The sequence below is a fragment of the Mesoplodon densirostris genome, chromosome 4 (genome assembly GCF_025265405.1).
Source record: "Mesoplodon densirostris isolate mMesDen1 chromosome 4, mMesDen1 primary haplotype, whole genome shotgun sequence".
In the NCBI taxonomy this organism is placed as follows: Eukaryota; Metazoa; Chordata; class Mammalia; order Artiodactyla; family Ziphiidae; genus Mesoplodon; species Mesoplodon densirostris.
The window spans coordinates 164,627,214-164,644,581 of record NC_082664.1 but is presented as its reverse complement, the minus strand read 5'-3'; the positions used below and the strand labels follow the sequence as shown (position 1 = coordinate 164,644,581).

Below are 17,368 nucleotides of genomic sequence, written 5' to 3'. Positions count from 1 at the left end.
ATATAATAATATATTAAAATATAATATTCTAACTAAAGTTTGAAAATTTAGAAAGTAAATTTGGTATTAGCATGAATCCATCTATTATGCATGAAAATTACGTGTGCAGTTGCCCTAGGCTTTTTTTTTTTTCCCCACACTAGCAGACGTTAAGAAAATTACTACATATTTGTGAGAGTGTCTTACAGGATACCTCTTTTTTGTAACATCAACAAGGAGTAATGTGACCCACATGTGTGCATTTTCTGTGTGACAGGAACTTAACCTTCAATTGATAAAACTTTTAAAATAATTTAAAGAAACATTTAAAATAAAGCTTAACATTAAATGTTTTGATTCAGCTCTTTACATAACGGACTGTACGTCTCATTTCTTTAAAGAAGGGTATAATGCATTTAAAAATTTTTGAGGTACTTTTACAGAGCCACCATATTCTTTTTTTTGTGTGTGCGGTACACAGGCCTCTCACTGTTGTGGCCTCTCCCGTTGCGGAGCACAGGCTCCAGACGCGCAGGCTCAGCGGCCATGGCTCACGGGCCCAGCCTCTCCGCGGCATGTGGGATCTTCCCAGACCGGGGCACGAACCTGTGTCCCCTGCATCGGCAGGTGGACTCCCAACCACTGTGCCAGCAGGGAAGCCCAGAGCCACCATATTCTTGACTTCTCTCAACCTCTGTAGTCTTATTTCTGAAATGGTGATTATAATGTCTACCTGATGGGGTGGTTATCAGTATCAACAAGATAAATAATGGAGATTGGATGCCTAGGACAGGGCCTGGCACCTTGGTAAGAAAAATACGTGATAAGTTTTAAAGGAAATTATAATGGTCAAAGAGGAATACAAAGTTTTTGAGGCTCTTAGGCATGAATTTGAGCACTTTCCTCTCCTTGACTCCACCTTTCAAATTTCTGTCCATTCTTCCTTCCTTCACTATGTCCCTTCGGAGTTTTCCAGGTCTAATTCTCAGCCTTTTATGGTATGCACAGTTTTCTCTGATGATCACACCAGTTTCATGTTCTGTAGTATAGTGATATATTCAGGGGTATGTAAGACTTGTAAAATTATTTGTCTGTTCTAAATGGCTGTGGGTTGTCGTAGTTTTTGAGCTCTTGCTTTGAATTTTTCTAGTTTTTTGCTTCCTTCCTCCCTGTCAGCTCCCATTACTTGCTGCTGTCAGTGCAGCTGCTTTTATTAGTTCCTCACAGCTTCTCATCTTCAGAGTCTGGTCTGCTGAGTGTTGAATCATTGGATAATCGAGTTTTATAAAATAATGTCTGTGGCAGGAATGGAAACTAAATTTTTAGCTTGTATGTTGATTCTGATTAGTAGTGGCTGCCTGGAGTGCTGGAATTTGGAGTTGCATCCAAATTTGATGCGAACGTGCTCTGATGATGAAAGGGGACAGCAGCATGAGGAAATGCAGATTTGCGTTTATTGTCCTGAGTAAGAATCGAGAGGCCCTGTGTGAGAATCTGAGTGGGTTCTATAATGGGTAGGATAAGGTAGTGTGTGGGTTTTGTGATTATTATTATTATTATTATTATTATTATTATTATTATTATTTTTGTGGTATGCGGGCCTCTCACTGTTGTGGCCTCCCCCGTTGCGGAGCACAGGCTCCGGATGCGCAGGCCCAGCGGCCATGGCTCACGGGCCCAGCCGCTCCGCGGCATATGGGATCCTCCCAGACCGGGGCACGAACCCGTATCCCCTGCATCGGCAGGCGGACTCTCAACCACTGCGCCACCAGGGAGGCCCTGTGATTATTTTTTTGTTTGACTTCTTAGATACCCTTTTGGTTATTGGTTACCCTTTTACTTTACATTGAAGTTTTGAAATAACTTATCCATGGATAAATGAAGGAAATGATTTAAAAGGGTTGTTTTATACTGTTTAAGTTATCTTTGTTTATTTACTCAGTAATTATGTGATTAAAACTTTAAGCCATGTTTTCTTTGCTTGGTATTTCATATTTTATTAAAATTGAGTACTCGATGAAAATTGCAGATGTGCAGTAAATGTACTAAATGGAAAATACCAGATTATTAATAAACTTTCACAAGGCAGATTGAATTTCCAAATACTTCATTATGATGGCAATACATAGGCATGTCTGTATGATTATTATATTAGTTTTTATAATCATTTAATGTGTGAATATATCTGAGAAAGTTTAAATTTTAAAATGAGTTTTTTCTGGTATGCCTTTCCTTTTACACATATCACATGTAACTTTTGCAGGTTGGATTTGCTACCATTTTATGCAAGATTGGTTGCTACATTGCATCCCTGCATGTCTGATGTAGCAGAGGATCTTTGTTCCATGCTGAGGGGGGATTTCAGATTTCATGTATGTATTTAAGCATTTATTTTGTTATATATATCTATATATATATACACACTTATGAGTGAGGATTCTTTAGTTTAAAAATATGATTATTTTATTGGTAAGCACATTTTGAAACTTGATAGTGGTATAACAGTTCAGAATGTATGGACTTCTAAATATTTAAAATGTAAATCTACTCAACAAAGCTTGAAATTGATAAATGCTATTCCAATTTGGAGATGAGCTGTTGCTGCTACCTTGTTTTCCCATTGTAGGTTCTGCACTTCTTGCTTTTGTAAAGTAAAAACATTCTCCAAGGTCAAGAGAGCCAGCAGGCCTCATTGGTGTTCCCCGAAGAAACATAGGATTGGCCATGACAAGTCAGGGCACACAGTGCCTGTAGGATGCCTGCTTAGGTGTTGGGGGTCCAACGTTTGGGGCACACGAAGTTGCGTAAATGCTCTGATCTCACTGAATGCCGTCATAGACCATGTTTTTATTGATTCTTGCCTTAAGAATCCTTAGCGTGAAGAAAGATTCTTAATAGAGTGCCTATGAGTGGTTCTCCCAAACCCATGTTACCCCACCATCTTGTGGCTACAGGCTTGAAAGGAGTAAAAGGATACCTTAGCGGTGACTGAAAGTGAACATTGGTAGAATTTGAAAAGACATGAAATGCAAGTGTTCATGTATGCCCATGGAAAAATTGTGTTTGTAAAATTTAGCTTTATATAGCAAGTTGCTTGGAATGCAAATAAATGTTTGCTCTGCTCAATATGCATTTCATTGCACTAGCTATACATAAATCGGTAGTATGGCTGAGCACCAGAACAGACATAATTCCTGAGGTTAGGAATCTCATGATGTAATTGGGAAGATAAGGCATAAATACTCATAAAAGCAAGAGTGAAATAAAAATTTAAACCCTAAATAAATTTGATATTATAAGGAAGTACATGCTTAATTGCCAAATGACTTGTTGGAGAGTCAGTGCCTTGAGTCCAGAGGAAGCAAAAGTCTGTGTGAGGGGTGGAGTGGTCTCTAAAGGCTTCTTGCCATGGGTGTTAATTTGTTAGTATGAGATTTGTGGGTAAGATTTTTCTGGGCCAGCTTTTTTGCTGAAGTGTGTTTCAGACTTTCATAGATAATATTAATCAAGGACAGGTTTCTCTGTCTAGAGAAGTTTGGAAACACTGAGATCCAGAAAGTTAAACTGTTTTGCTTTTGTTTTATGGTAAGAATTCTCAAAGCTTTAATAGGGTAATGAGCACTGTGAGCCTTCTGGAAGGGGCTGAATATACAGTCACTCACAAGACAAGCTGCTAGCTCGGGGGGCAGATGCGTCTGAAGTCATATTGTTGGTATTTTAATCCCATCATACAGATACAGACAAGACACTGTTTTACTAGCAGGCAGTATGACTGCACTGTATGAGTTACATGCGTACACCCCTCCACCAAAGCCACAGTCAAGCAAAACATGAGTTGCTGGACCAAGCATAATTAGTGCTTTTGGTGAGAAACCTAAAATTAAGAAAATTCTGTTCATGTGTACTTCCCATCCCATCTTTGAAAATTGGGGTGAGAGTTGAGGGAATTGGCATTTTTGTTATTGTTGTAAGGTTTCATTACAACTAGAAGAGTATCAGGATTCCAGAGTATATTTGGGAACTGCTGTTCTCAGGAGAGAGAAGAGAGGGCACTTGATGTCATCGATCACCTCTGCTTCCTCCAGGGTCTAGCCTTTCCCACCCTCAAATCTGCAGACTTTGCCATTGACTTTTTATCAGGCAATAAATGTGCTCAACACTCTCCCATCCTTAAAATAAAAACAGGAAAACTTTCCTCAACTGCACCTCTCCCCTCATCCTCTTTCATTTCCTTCTTGTTTGATGTTGTAGAGTATACGTGTCTCTTGCACTTCTGACGTTTACCCTTTGTTTTACCATCATAGCGCCCTGGCAGAAACCACCAGTGTCCTTCTAATCGCCTCATCCTAGTTGATGTCCCTGCAGATTCTAAATTGCTGGACTCTCCTGCCTTTTAGGAAACTCATTCTGACTCTACCACATACTAGCATTGTAACTTTGGCCAAGTTACTTAAGTGCTCCATACCTCGATTTCCTTGCTTGTTAAGTGGGATAATTTGTATTTTAATAAATTTATTTATTTATTTATTTTTGGCTGCGTTGGGTCTTCGTAGCTGCACGTGGGCTTTCTCTAGTTGTGGCAAGCGGGGGCTACTCTTCGTTGCGGTGCGCGGGCTTCTCATTGCGGTGGCTTCTCTTGTTGCGGAGCACGGGCTCTAGGCGCGAGGGCTTTAGTAGTTGTGGCACGTGGGCTCAGTAGTTGTGGCTTGCGGGCTCTAGAGTGCAGGCTCAGTAGTTGTGGCACACGGGCTTAGTTGCTCTGTGGCATGTGGGATCTTCCCGGACCAGGGCTCGAACCCGTGTCCCCTGCATTGGCAGGTGGATTCTTCTTCACTGCGCCACCAGGGAAGCCCCAATTTGTATGTTCTTACTGATTAAATGAGATAATTCATATAAAGCTCATCACACAGATGTCATTATAATAATAATTACCTATTCTCTACCACCACTCTCTCCTGCTTCTCACTTATGACTACTCTCCTCAATATCCTTTGCTCTGTTTTCCAGCTGAGTTTATGTGTTGGTGTTCCTTCCCCAGACTTTCTTCCTTCACCCTCCTTTATGATGGAACACAGTTTACCTGGGGCTCAAGTGGCATCTATTTCCCAGCAGTCTCACGTATATATCTCTTGCCAGAACCTCTCTCCTGGTGCTTAATAAGTTCTCATGTACTTTTAGCTAAATACATCCATAAAACTCATTTTCTTCTCAAAAATGTCTTTATCCTTCACTTTCTTATACCGGCTTCTATATTCTCCCTATAAATTTGCAATATATTTTATCTAGTCACTGAGGGAAATACATCTACTTTCGCCCCTCTGACATTCGGGAGCCAAATTGGTCAAATTCTATTGATATATCTGCTAAAACACCTCCTCAAGGCTAGCGTCTCTCCTTCATTCCCAGTGCCACTGTCTTTCACTCTCTGTAGCTTGAATTAGGAGAATAGCTGTTTCACCAGGTTTCCCATCTCTGGCTTCTATCCAGCTCCAACATATTGTCACAATTGATCCTATTTGTCCCATGCTTAAGAACCTCACCTGAGAAATAACGCTGGTTAGCAAAACAGTATGAAATCTCACCTGGTAGTCAAAAGAAATTCTAGTTAAAGCAATTTGACTGGGGCTTCCCTGGTGGCGCAGCGGTTGGGAGTCCGCCTGCCGATGCGGGGGACGTGGGTTCATGCTCTGGTCCGGGAGGATCCCGCATGCTGCGGGGCGGCTGGGCCCGTGGACCATGGCCGCTGGGCCTGCGCGTCCGGAGCCTGTGCTCCGCGGTGGGGGAGGCCACAGCAGTGAGAGGCCCGTGTACCGAAAAAATTTTAAAAAAAGCAATTTGACTAACAGGTTAGTGAAGGTAATAACAATGAGAAACCATCACATATACTTGAGATTGGAATTTGGAGAAGGAATTTGGCAGTATGTTTCAAGATCCTTAGAGGCATTCATACAGTGGACAACTCTGGGAATCTGTCCCAAGTAAACAATCCTAAGTACTCCCAAAAGCTTTATTCACATCATGAATTGTAATAGGGAAAAAAAGGAAAATAATCTAGAAGTCCAACAATGGATTAAGAAAATGGTCATATAATCACAATGCTGAAATGATATAGAACCATTAGAAAGTCTTACTTACCAAAAAGTTTTCAAATCATAAAGTGCTTTTTTTTTAAACATCTTTATTGGATATAATTGCTTTACAATGGTATGTTAGTTTCTGCTGTATAACAAAGAGAATCAGCTACACATACACATATATCCCCATATCTCCTCCCTCTTGCGTCTCCCCCCCATCCTTCATATCCCACCCTTGTAGGTGGTCAGAAAGCACTGAGCTGATCTCCCTGTGCTATGCAGCTGCTTCCCACTAGGTATCTATTTTACATTTGGTAGTGTATATATATCCATGCCACTCTCTCACTTCGTCCCAGCTTACCCTTCCCCCTCCCCGTGTCCTCAAGTCCATTCTCTACGAAAGTGCTGTTTTTAAGGGGAAAAAAAGCAAGCTCTAAAATCTTACACATAATAAATTTATAGTTATGTTAAAATTCTTGGCAAGTAAAGACTAGAAAAAATTGTATATCAGTATGCTACCAGTGGCTGTCTTTGGATAGTGGGGTTATGGGAAATTTTTTTTTTTGCGGTACATGGGCCTGTCGCTCTGTGGCCTCTCCCGTTGCGGAGCACAGGCTCCGGACGTGCAGGCTCAGCGGCCATGGCTCACGGGCCTAGCCGCTCCGTGGCATGTGGGACCTTCCCAAACCGGGGCACGAACCCGTGTCCCCTGCATTGGCGGGCGGACTCTCAACCACTGCGCCACCAAGGAAGCCCTTCTAACTTTTTTTGTGTGTGTGTGTGTGGTTCGTGGGCCTCTCGCTCTTGCGGCCTCTCCCATTGTGGAGCACAGGCTCCGGACGCGCAGGCTCAGCGACCATGGCTCACGGGCCCAGCCGCTCCGCCGCATGTGGAATCCTCCCAGACCGGGGCACGAACCCGTGTCCCCTGCATTGGCAGGCGGACTCTCAACCACTGCGCCACCAGGGAAGCCCCCCTTCTAACTTTTTTGATCAAGCCTCTCTGTTGGTAAAATAAGTTGACCACATACCCCAGTATAGGCATATTTATTTATAAATTATATGCATTTGTAATTCTACCAGATATTTTATGTATATCATAAAACATACAAAAATAACTTTAAAAGTATGAGATAAAAAACAAAAACATAAATAGATGTTTCAACATTTCTTTTTCCCCACACCCCAGTAGATCAAGAGTCTTGCCCTCCCTACTTTGGAGATCAGTGGTCCCTAGAATAAAGTAAATAAGTTTCTTTGAAGGCAAATTTATTTGTTTATAAACACAGTGCCTACTTAGTGTTTAGAGTATAGTGGATTTTCCAAAAAATTAGTTGAATGATTGAATGTTTATGTAAAACAAAATGAGCAAATTATGGAAGACAGAAAATATAATATTTGGGTGACATTATAGAGGAGCCGGTTTGGGACAAAGGGTTCTTCCTCCAGGGGGATAATGAATGAGAGGCCTTGGAAATTCTTACTTTTGTATCTTGACATATCTGAAGAGTTTTTATTAATGTATATGAATTTAGTTATTTGAGTAATCTCAATTCCAGCTGTTATTAATAAATGAGTTGTAAGCAGCATTTTTGCTAAATTTGATTATGTAAGTAAAATCTGAGACATTATTGAACTAAAAATATATAGAAAATTTTACATTGTTAATTCATCTGTATTTACTTTTGCAGAAATGTTTGACATACCATTTGATCATAAAGAGTCAACAAATGAGATTGGAAAATATTAAATGAGGAGTCAGAATAAGTTAGTCTGTTTTTATGTCACAGTCTTTTGAAAAGCCTTCAGTTTTTTCATCTGAAAATGAGGGAGTGAGATAATTGATTTCTAATACTTCATTTAAAAATTCTATAATCTTGTCATGTTAGTTAGATTGTACCTCCTTAACCTCAATAATATTTAGGAATAATTGTGAATGATACACTATGTTACATGTTTTTGTAAATTGTGATGCTCTGTAATACTTAAATTGTATGATCTCCACAGCACAGTTGTTAAGAGCTTGTGCATCCAGAATCACCCAGGGAGACTTTTAAAAACATGTATATGTATTTCCCAGCCCTACTCCCTCTGAAGATTCAGCTTCAGTATATCATTTTTGAAATGTGTCTTTATCCTTTTTCTATTTCTACATTTCTTTAACTGTAAAAGAAACACATGCTCAGTGTGGGTGGTTTAGAAAATATATAAAGAAGAAAGAAAGGAGGGGGAACCTCATAATTTCATCACTTAAAGGAAACCTTGTTAATATTTTAGTATATTTTCTTTACTTTTTTTCTTCTGTAGTTTTTTATGGATGCTTTTATATTTTATGTACAATTTCCCACTTTTATTTCTCACTCAGAAGTATTTTACAGCATCATTTAAAACACTTCTCAAGCATCATTTTAAAGTTTGTATACTCTTTTGTCCTAGACATTAATTGCTTAGTATCAAGTGAAGTATAGTTATCATCATTACTGCCCCATCATCATCATCCTTATTTTTATCCTTATTTTACCAAGTGAGCCAGTAGGTTCAGGGAGTTTTATATGAATTGTCCAAGATTATATGCCCCTACCCCCACCCCAAATGGCATGAAATGACCACAGGACCTCAGGTGTTGCGACTGTAGATCTTTTACTCTTTCACGTCACTGCAATATGTATATAAACGTTAAGCATTTTCATTAATTTGTTCACTCAGTGAATATTGATTTTGTGTCAGTGTATTAGCGATACAGTGTACAAATGTGGATAATATTAATAATGGCCAATACTTAGTGAACTCTTCGTGGTCCCAGTCACTATTGATTGTGCTTTGTATGTATCAGTTCACTTAATTAAGACTCACAACCGTATGATATAAGTTACTTTCATTAGTTCCATTTTACAGATGAGGAAATTGAGGCACAGAGTTTAAGTAACAGTAAGTGATAAAGCTGGGAATTAAACCTAGCAGATCTGGTCCAGAGTCTACCCTCTTAATCTAGAGCGTAGATTAAACTTGCCTCGGAGTTCACAAAATAAGATAAATTAATAAGAGGAGCTTTTTTTTTTAATATATAAATTTATTTATTTATTTTTGGCTGCCTTGGATCTTTGTTGCTGCACGTGGGCTTTCTCTAGTTGCGGAGAGCAGGGTCTACTCTTCATTGTGGTGTGCGGGCTTCTCATTGCGGTGGCTTCTCTTGTTGTGGAGCACGGGCTCTAGGCTCTAGGCACGGGCTCTTCAGTAGTTGTGCCTCGCAAGCTCTAGAGTACAGGCTCAGTAGTTGTGGCACACGGGCTTAGCTGCTATGCGGCATGTGGGATCTTCACTGACCAGGGCTCGAACCCGTGTCCCCTGCATTGGCAGGCGGATTCCTAACCACTGCTCCACCAGGGAAGTCCCAAGAGGAGCTTTCAGTATGCAGTACTTATCAAACACCTATTTGTGAAAACACCTTTATGAAGGCTAAATTGCAAGGCTAGAATAAATAGTCAAATTTATTCAATATTAGTTTGTTTAATAGACTAATTAAACTAGAATCTAGTTCTAGTTTTTTCTGTTTGTCTCTAATCTCAAAGCTATTTTGTATGCTTGAATGACATGATTAAAGTTCTGTAAGTTGAGTTTTTGTGATTTTATTTTTAGTTGCAGTTTTATTGATGCTTTAGATTAAATATAGTTATAGTGAGTTTCTAATTTCCTCTTGATTTTTTTAAGTGAGTAAACATGGTTTTGTTCAAAAATTATCACTGAAGATCTAAAAAGTGAACACCTACCTCTGTTTGCTACAGAAAGTAGGTCCTTAAAAAGGAAGATGATAAATTCCATTAAGTGTCAGCTGTCTATGTAGAAGTTTAATACTTACGTAAAAGATTGTTACTAATTGTCCAGATGCGGGTGAGGTTTGGACTTGTTTTGAATCCCAGCACATGATAGAGCAATGGAATTCTCAAGTATGAATTTAGAGTCTGGGGTTTTGGTACTGATCCTTGGTCAGGTCATTTGACAGCTTTGTGTTCTGCTGTTGTTTTAACTATTAAATCAGAATTATACAGCTTTTGCTCCTTATAGTGTTGTTATGTGGAACAAATAAGATAGGATAGTACTCTGAAAAAATAAGGAACACTAAACTAGTTCAAAGCACTACCATATTACTGTTATTGTTGTTCATAGAAAAGGCTTCTAGACTACAGGTTTGGTTTTCTGGTGAAATTGTAATTCTGAGGTTAAATCCAATTACATTTATCGTGATGTGTCTGTTCACATGGTACTGTTGTAATAGGATTTTGTTATGTTCAGTATTGCTTGAAATATGTGCCTAAGTAGAGGGCTTATATTTGCAAAGGATTTGAACTTTGATATACGACTGTGACTGTTGATAAAAAATAGTGATTGTATTGGAAATTTCATTGTACTAATGAATTTACAATAAAAAATGTATATAGTTCATAATTATACTAACTGAGCCTTAACATTTTTGCTTAAGTGAGCTCTTGGTGTTTATTATTTTTAAAGCAGCATTTCCTAAAGTGTATTCCTTATAATATTAATTTAACAAACTAGTCGTTGTTACCATTTCAAAATAAATTGCCAAATAAATTTGAGAAACATTGAATTAAGTTAAACAGGTTTCTTTATTTGAGAGCCTCTTAAGGCTGATGAAATGCATTGTTTCCCCAAATTATTTGACCATGAAACAGTTTTGCAAAGCATGTCCTGGCACTGGTGTTCTACAGAGCTTATTTTGCTTTAACTTAAGATAATTTGAATATAACAAGAAATTATACCCAAATTTATTTAAAATATCTAGAGTGAATTCAGTCTTATTAAAATAACAATTCTTATCACAGATTTCAAAATGTTAATTATTTAAGCAGTGTCTCTTCTCTTAATTTGTAGGTACGAAAAAAGGACCAGATCAATATTGAAACAAAGAACAAAACTGTTCGTTTTATTGGAGAACTCACCAAGTTTAAGATGTTCACAAAAAATGATACACTGCATTGTTTGAAGGTTAGTGGTGAATCATTTGAAATATTTTTTAATAGACACATCTAAAGTTTTAATGCTTCAGTTTGTAAGTGCTGGGAAATGATGTAATTAAGAAATATTTGATTAATCTACAGGAAGACAAAAGAGGAGTAAAAAGGAACAATAAACAGATGAGCAAAATAGAACAAATAATAAGATGGTAGATACAAATACCTATAACAGTAATTACATGAAATGTAGAAGGACAAAATACGTTAAGTAAAAGCCTTAAGAATATGACTTGATTAAAACAACAACATTATATGCTGACTACAAGGAAGATACCCTTAAATATTAACACCAGGAAGCCTAAAATAAAAAGATGGGGGAAATATACCATGGAAGCACTAAAAAATAATGAATAAGTAAAAGCACCTGGTTTTATTATTATCAGACAAAGTAGGCTTTAAGGCACTAAGCATTATTAGAAATAAAGAAGCATAGTTCATAATGATGATGAGGTCCTTTTAATAGGAAAGTGTGTTACCCTCCTGAATCAGTATGCATCCAGTACTGTATTTTTAGAATACATAAAGCAAAAAATCGACAAGGAAAGAGAAATAAATCCACAATTACAGTGAGAGACTTAAAAACACCTTTTAGTAGCTAAAAGCATAGGCAGACAACATTAGTAAGTATATTCAGGATTGAACAACCTTAATCTAATTGACACTATACCCAACAGGATCAGAATTTATAATCTCTTCAAATGCACATGGATGATTTACCAAAATCAGCCAAAAAGAAAGTCTCAGCAAGTTCAAAAAAATTGAAATTATTCAGATTATGTTTTTTTGTCCACAATAGAATTAAGGTAGAAATTCATTAGTAACTAACTAGTTATGTGTGGTAAAGCTGATGCAGCATAGATGAAATAATTCTTCTGCTTTTGGAATTGGTCATTACTTAACAATAACACATTTTTTATCAAGTTGATTTCTTTGAGATATCACTAGGTATGTCACACAAAATGGGTCTCATGGGTTCAAATACATTTGGAAAACCCTGAGTTAACAAGTTTCTTTACTGCATGATTTCTTAAGAGTATTTAAAATATTAATAATCATTGTAAATATTCAAGGGGTTAAGTCTCCTAAACCTACTTGGAGCATCTCAGGAGACTACAAAGTACATTAGGGGAACTTTGGACAGCATTTTAAGAGAGGTTGTGAAAGTTTTTTCAACGCTGTCATTGAAAGGAATCATGCCATGACCAACTTAGACATATTAGTATATTTCTTTGTATTAATTACTGATATATATAGGAAGAATATACATTTATTTGACACAGGTTCATTTCTGTACATTTGTTTTAAGGAAATAATCATAAACATGCACAAATTTATCTGCAAGAGTGTTTGTCACACCATTGTTTACAGTAGCAAAAAATTGTAAACAATTTGGATGTCCCATAAATAAAAATCAGTTAAGTTTTAGTATAGTTCATATTATAAGTACTATGCACCCTTTAAATCATGCCATAGAAGGATAATAAAGATGTGGAAAAATACTCATGTTAGCCCAAAGAAACCAAATTATTAAATGATATGTGTAAATCTTTTTTGGCTTAGAAAATGTGCACAGAAAAATATTGGAGGGATAAATAGTAAAATGTGGCAGTGTGTTTGTAAATTTCATACAGTAAGGCTTTTGTTGTCAGAAGTTTAAAGGTAAATGTCATATAAACCAAAACCAAAAAGCTATTTAGAAAATGTTAGCTATGTATGTGGCATTTGCTTAAATACATAGCATCTCCTGATAAATATAAAATGGGCTTTGATAAATTAGTTTTCATATATCTATCTAAAAGGAATGACATTAAATATCCTGAAGTTTTTAGATAAAATTTTATGGCCTAACACAAAGATACCCAGTGATGAAGCTTGGCATCTAAAGTAAACTAGGTTTTTTTTTTTTAATTGAATTATAGTTGATTTACAATGTTGTGTTTAGCTTTTCTTCTTTTTACAGTGACATTTTAAAACTTGTTGCACACATTAGGTATATAATGTTTTCTTTCTCTAATAGGATTGAAATGTTGTCTTTGTGGTTTTTCATCATTATTATTTTTACAGATGCTTCTATCAGACTTTTCCCATCACCATATTGAAATGGCATGTACCCTACTAGAAACATGTGGAAGATTTCTTTTCAGATCTCCAGAATCTCACCTGAGGACCAGTGTACTTTTGGTAAGGGCTTGAGGATCCTAGCAAGAGGTTGAGGTTCTTGATTTACTCCAGGGGTTAAAATTTTTGACGAGTTCCTTTTATCTTGCTCTGCCATTTGAACACTTCTACCTGAACTAGAACTCCAACCGTTCCTGGAGAGCTGTAGGAATTTTTCTCATTTGACTGCCAGTGAGTTCACACTATTGTGAAGGGGGATTAAATTCAGCCCCAGGTAACTTTTTACAAACGATGCAGAGGAGCAGGTACTCTAAATACTCTTGTGTTAGAGCCCTCTTCGTGGATGTTCTTGGTACATCTTTACTGTGCCATAAATTATAAAGCTTAAATTTTTTTAATTGGAAAACATAAAACATAAGCTTGAAAAATTAACTTGGGGGAGAAGATATTTCTTAAGCTAATTAGGATGCCAGCATGGCCATCAAGTTTATTAAGCAATTAAGTCAGTATGCTTATTGGTAATACCCATGCATTCGATTGCAGCCTTTGCAGGGGAGAGAGTATGGTGGGGGAGGGTGTCAGTGTTAGCCCTGGTTTAGGACTCCCCGGGAATAGACTGTCATTACATCAGTGTGCTTTTACGGACGTGTTGATTGTGTCTTTTTCTCTAGGTGTGTTATTTTTTTAGAATCTAATTGTAAGCTTGAATACTTCTCTGGCAATATTTAAAATGAAAAAAACATGGGAATTTATTTCTAGTAAACAAAAATATTAATGTGAAGGCCATCGCATGGACTTTATTTCCACATTCTCTCTAGGCTTATTCATATAATAGTCATTCCAAGTTCAAATTTTTATTGTAACACAGAAAAAATTCTTCCTCCTCTTTGGCTCAAGCTGGTAGGGTTAAATGAGACACTGCATATGAAAATGTAATAGAGATGCCAAGAAAGCTTAGGTTTTAAAAATGTCTATATTTTATCTGTAATATTGAACCCTCTATGTTTACTTTTTGCTAGGGAAAGTTTACTAGTTGTGGTGGTGTGGATACTTATTCCACTGCTGGAAACCAGAGTTCTTCCTGCCCGACTGGTTTTCTTCACTCAGTGGATCTTTCCCCTTCTTGTAGCGAAAGCAGCTAGCCTTTTATCATTGATTGTCTTGCTTTCTGGATAGGAGCCTTGTTTATCATATAACGCTTTTGGGGCTTCTCCTATGTGTTAGGCACTGAGCTCAGTTCTGCAGGGATGTTATGGCTGGTTGGGGGTGGTTAGTACAAAGAAATGAAACATAGTTGCCATCCTCAAAGTGGTCCATATCTAGTGCTAATTCCAGTGTAGTGTTTTAAGTGCTTTAACAGAGAGAGGTATGCAGAGGATTTTATGGGCTCATGGAGGGAGTACTTAAGCCAGACTGAATGAGTCAGGAGAGATCTTCCCTAACAACTTCCCAGTGTTTACTGAGTGTTTATTGAGTCTGACTCTTCTGTCAGACCCTTGGGATATAAAAGTGAAAAAGATAGTTCCTGCCCTCATGGAATTTGCAGTCTAATAACTCAGACAGATGGACAGTTGGAACACAGGGAGGGGGATGTAATATAATACTGTGGGTCAGCATAGGGTATTATGTGTATAGATAGAAGAGGTGCTTAATCTAGTCTTGGTATGTCAGGAAAGGTTTCCTGGAAAAAATGGTGTTTATTTTAGAGACTCACCTGAGTCTCAAAGGCAGAGAAGAGAGATACACTGAGTCAAGAGGCTGCAGGTAACACTGGAGACGTAGGCACAGCCCCGAGTGTGAGCACTGTGCTAAGGAACGAGGGATTTCCCCCAGTGGTAGAGAGTAGCTATTGAAGGATGTTAAGCAGGTAGGATAAGTATGATCAGATTTATGGTTTTAGAAAGGTCGGTGTGGAGGAGATAACTGAGGTGGCTGAGGCCAGAGGTAGACAGAACTGTGAAATGGCTGTTTTCAAAACCTAAGGGGAAAACAATGAAGAAATGGTAAGGATGGGGGGGTGGGGAATAAAAACTGGCTGTATGAAGAATTTTAGGAAGCAGAACTGATGAGATGTGATGGTGAGATACCAGGGGCGAGGAAGGGAAAGGGCCCTAAGATAAGACCCCGGATTCCAGCATGAGCATCTGAGTGGGTGATGGTGCCAGTCACAGAGATGAGGGAGGAGGAGGAGAGTTTGGTCTGAAGCGCGAATGCTTGTGGGATGATCTAAAATGTACCCATATTTGTTTGGGAACACACATAACCTTTTAACTGGTTTGCATTTAAAATTATTCTTGGCTGATGTTAAAAGTAGTTTGGTGTGGGGACTTCCCGGGCGGTCCAGTGCTTAAGACTTCTCCTTCCAATGCAGAGGGTGTGGGTTCCATCCCTGGTGGGGGAGCTAAGATCCCACATGCCTCGAGGCCAGAAACAACCAAAACATAAAACAGAAGCAATATTATAACAAATTCAATAAAGACTTTAAAATTGGTCCACATCAAAAAAGAAAAAAGAAAGTAGTTTGGTGTGTGTGTTGGGGGAGAAGGTTCTAAAGTGGTCTACATAACAAACAGGTTGAAACTAGTCTTGATTTAAAACTGATATGTATGTACAAATGAAAAGTTAAGTGTTGCATCATGTTTTGTTCAAAGAACTTACAGGGTGAGGTCATTATCTCTAGCCCTGTTAATCATGGAACTGTTCTCTCTGTTTGGAAGAGTCAACATTTTTTTTTTTTTTTTTTTTTTTTTTTGTGGTACACGGGCCTCTCACTGTTGGGGCCCCTCCCATTGCAGAGCACAGGCTCCAGACTCACAGGCTTAGCAGCCATAGCTCACGGGCCCAGCCGCTCTGCGGCATGTGGGATCTTCCCAGACCTGGGCACAAACCCGTGTCCCCTGCATCGGCAGGCGGACTCTCAACCACTGTGCCACCAGGGAAGCCCTGGAAGAGTCAACATTTAATAAGCATTCACAAATTATAAAATAGAGGTCAGGAGAGGAGCTAGGCTACAACCTGTATACTTTAGCAGATTCATAGACAAGAGAAACAATTGTGAAACTTGGTATACCCATAATTGAACTTATGAAAGAGCAGAATTTCCCCCAGTATACAATGGTTTTACATGTATAGAAAGGCAGACCATGGGAAAGATTTGAATGTGTTTTAAAAAATGCATTCATTACTTTGTATATTAGTAAACATTAATTCCAAGCCTCCCATGTGCTAGGCCAGGCACTGTTTTAGGTGCTGGGTTTACATCAGTGAACATGCTGCAGCCCCTGCCCTCCCTGAGCTTGCAGACACAGCCTTCTTTCCAAAGCTTGAAGTCTTGCCTCCACCCGCCACCACCTGCCACCCCGGTCCAGACACCTGCTTGAAGCTCTTCAGTGCTTTCCCTCTACAGGCTTCAAATCCAACATTGTTACTATGGTCTGCAGAATCTGGTCTCACTGAGCCTCTCCTCACTCCTTAGAACTGATCTCACGCCATTCCATGCTGGCACCACGCTGGCCTTCATGTAGTTCCTGTAACAGATCCTTCTCTCCTCATTGCCTCTCGTCTTGCTGTTGCTTCTGCCTCAGGTGCTCTCTCTGTGTCTCTTCTCAACCTTTTGTCCTTCAGAGCACACCTCAAATGTCACTTTTGCAGAGAGGCCGTCCCTAACCCACCCCGACTAGAGTGGGCTCTCATTACTCTCCATCTTAGGGCCTTGTTATTTTCCTTCATAACACTATTCACAATTAGTATTTAAAAGGTTGTTAGTTTATTTGTTGGCTTGTTTATTCTGTCTTCCTGCGCCAGACTCTTAGGCTTCATGAAGGTAGGAGCCATGTCCGCCTTGTTCACTGGTGACTTCCAGTACCTAGCGTAGTGCCTGGCACATAGTAAGTGCCAAGTAAAATGTTAAATGGCTGAATAAATTCAGTAATCTTAATACTTAGTGTGGTGCTCTTTTAAGAACTAGGAGTACTGTTTGAAGACCTTCAAACAGTATCAGTCTGTGGTTCTCAACTGGCATCTGGTGGGTACAGCTGAAGGTTGCTGCAAAACATCCTACAGTGCACAGAACACCCTCCCCCGACACACCCCGACAAAGAACTATCCAGTCCCAAACGTCTGTAGTGCTGAGGTTGAGGATCCTGAAGTAGATGATGATTGACTG

The 17,368-nt window shown here is 38.7% G+C and overlaps 1 protein-coding gene across 3 annotated transcripts in view; it reads left to right on the top strand.

The window, feature by feature from the left end:
• UPF2 (UPF2 regulator of nonsense mediated mRNA decay) overlaps window positions 1-17,368 on the top strand; it is a 100,231-nt gene that overhangs the window by 46,636 nt on the left and 36,227 nt on the right. For all 3 annotated transcript variants that reach the window (XM_060097604.1, XM_060097603.1, XM_060097605.1), the window contains exons 9-11: window positions 2,243-2,351; window positions 10,943-11,056; window positions 13,150-13,266. In XM_060097604.1, coding sequence (XP_059953587.1) covers window positions 2,243-2,351; window positions 10,943-11,056; window positions 13,150-13,266 — 340 coding nt within the window. The remainder of the gene's footprint in view (window positions 1-2,242; window positions 2,352-10,942; window positions 11,057-13,149; window positions 13,267-17,368) is intronic.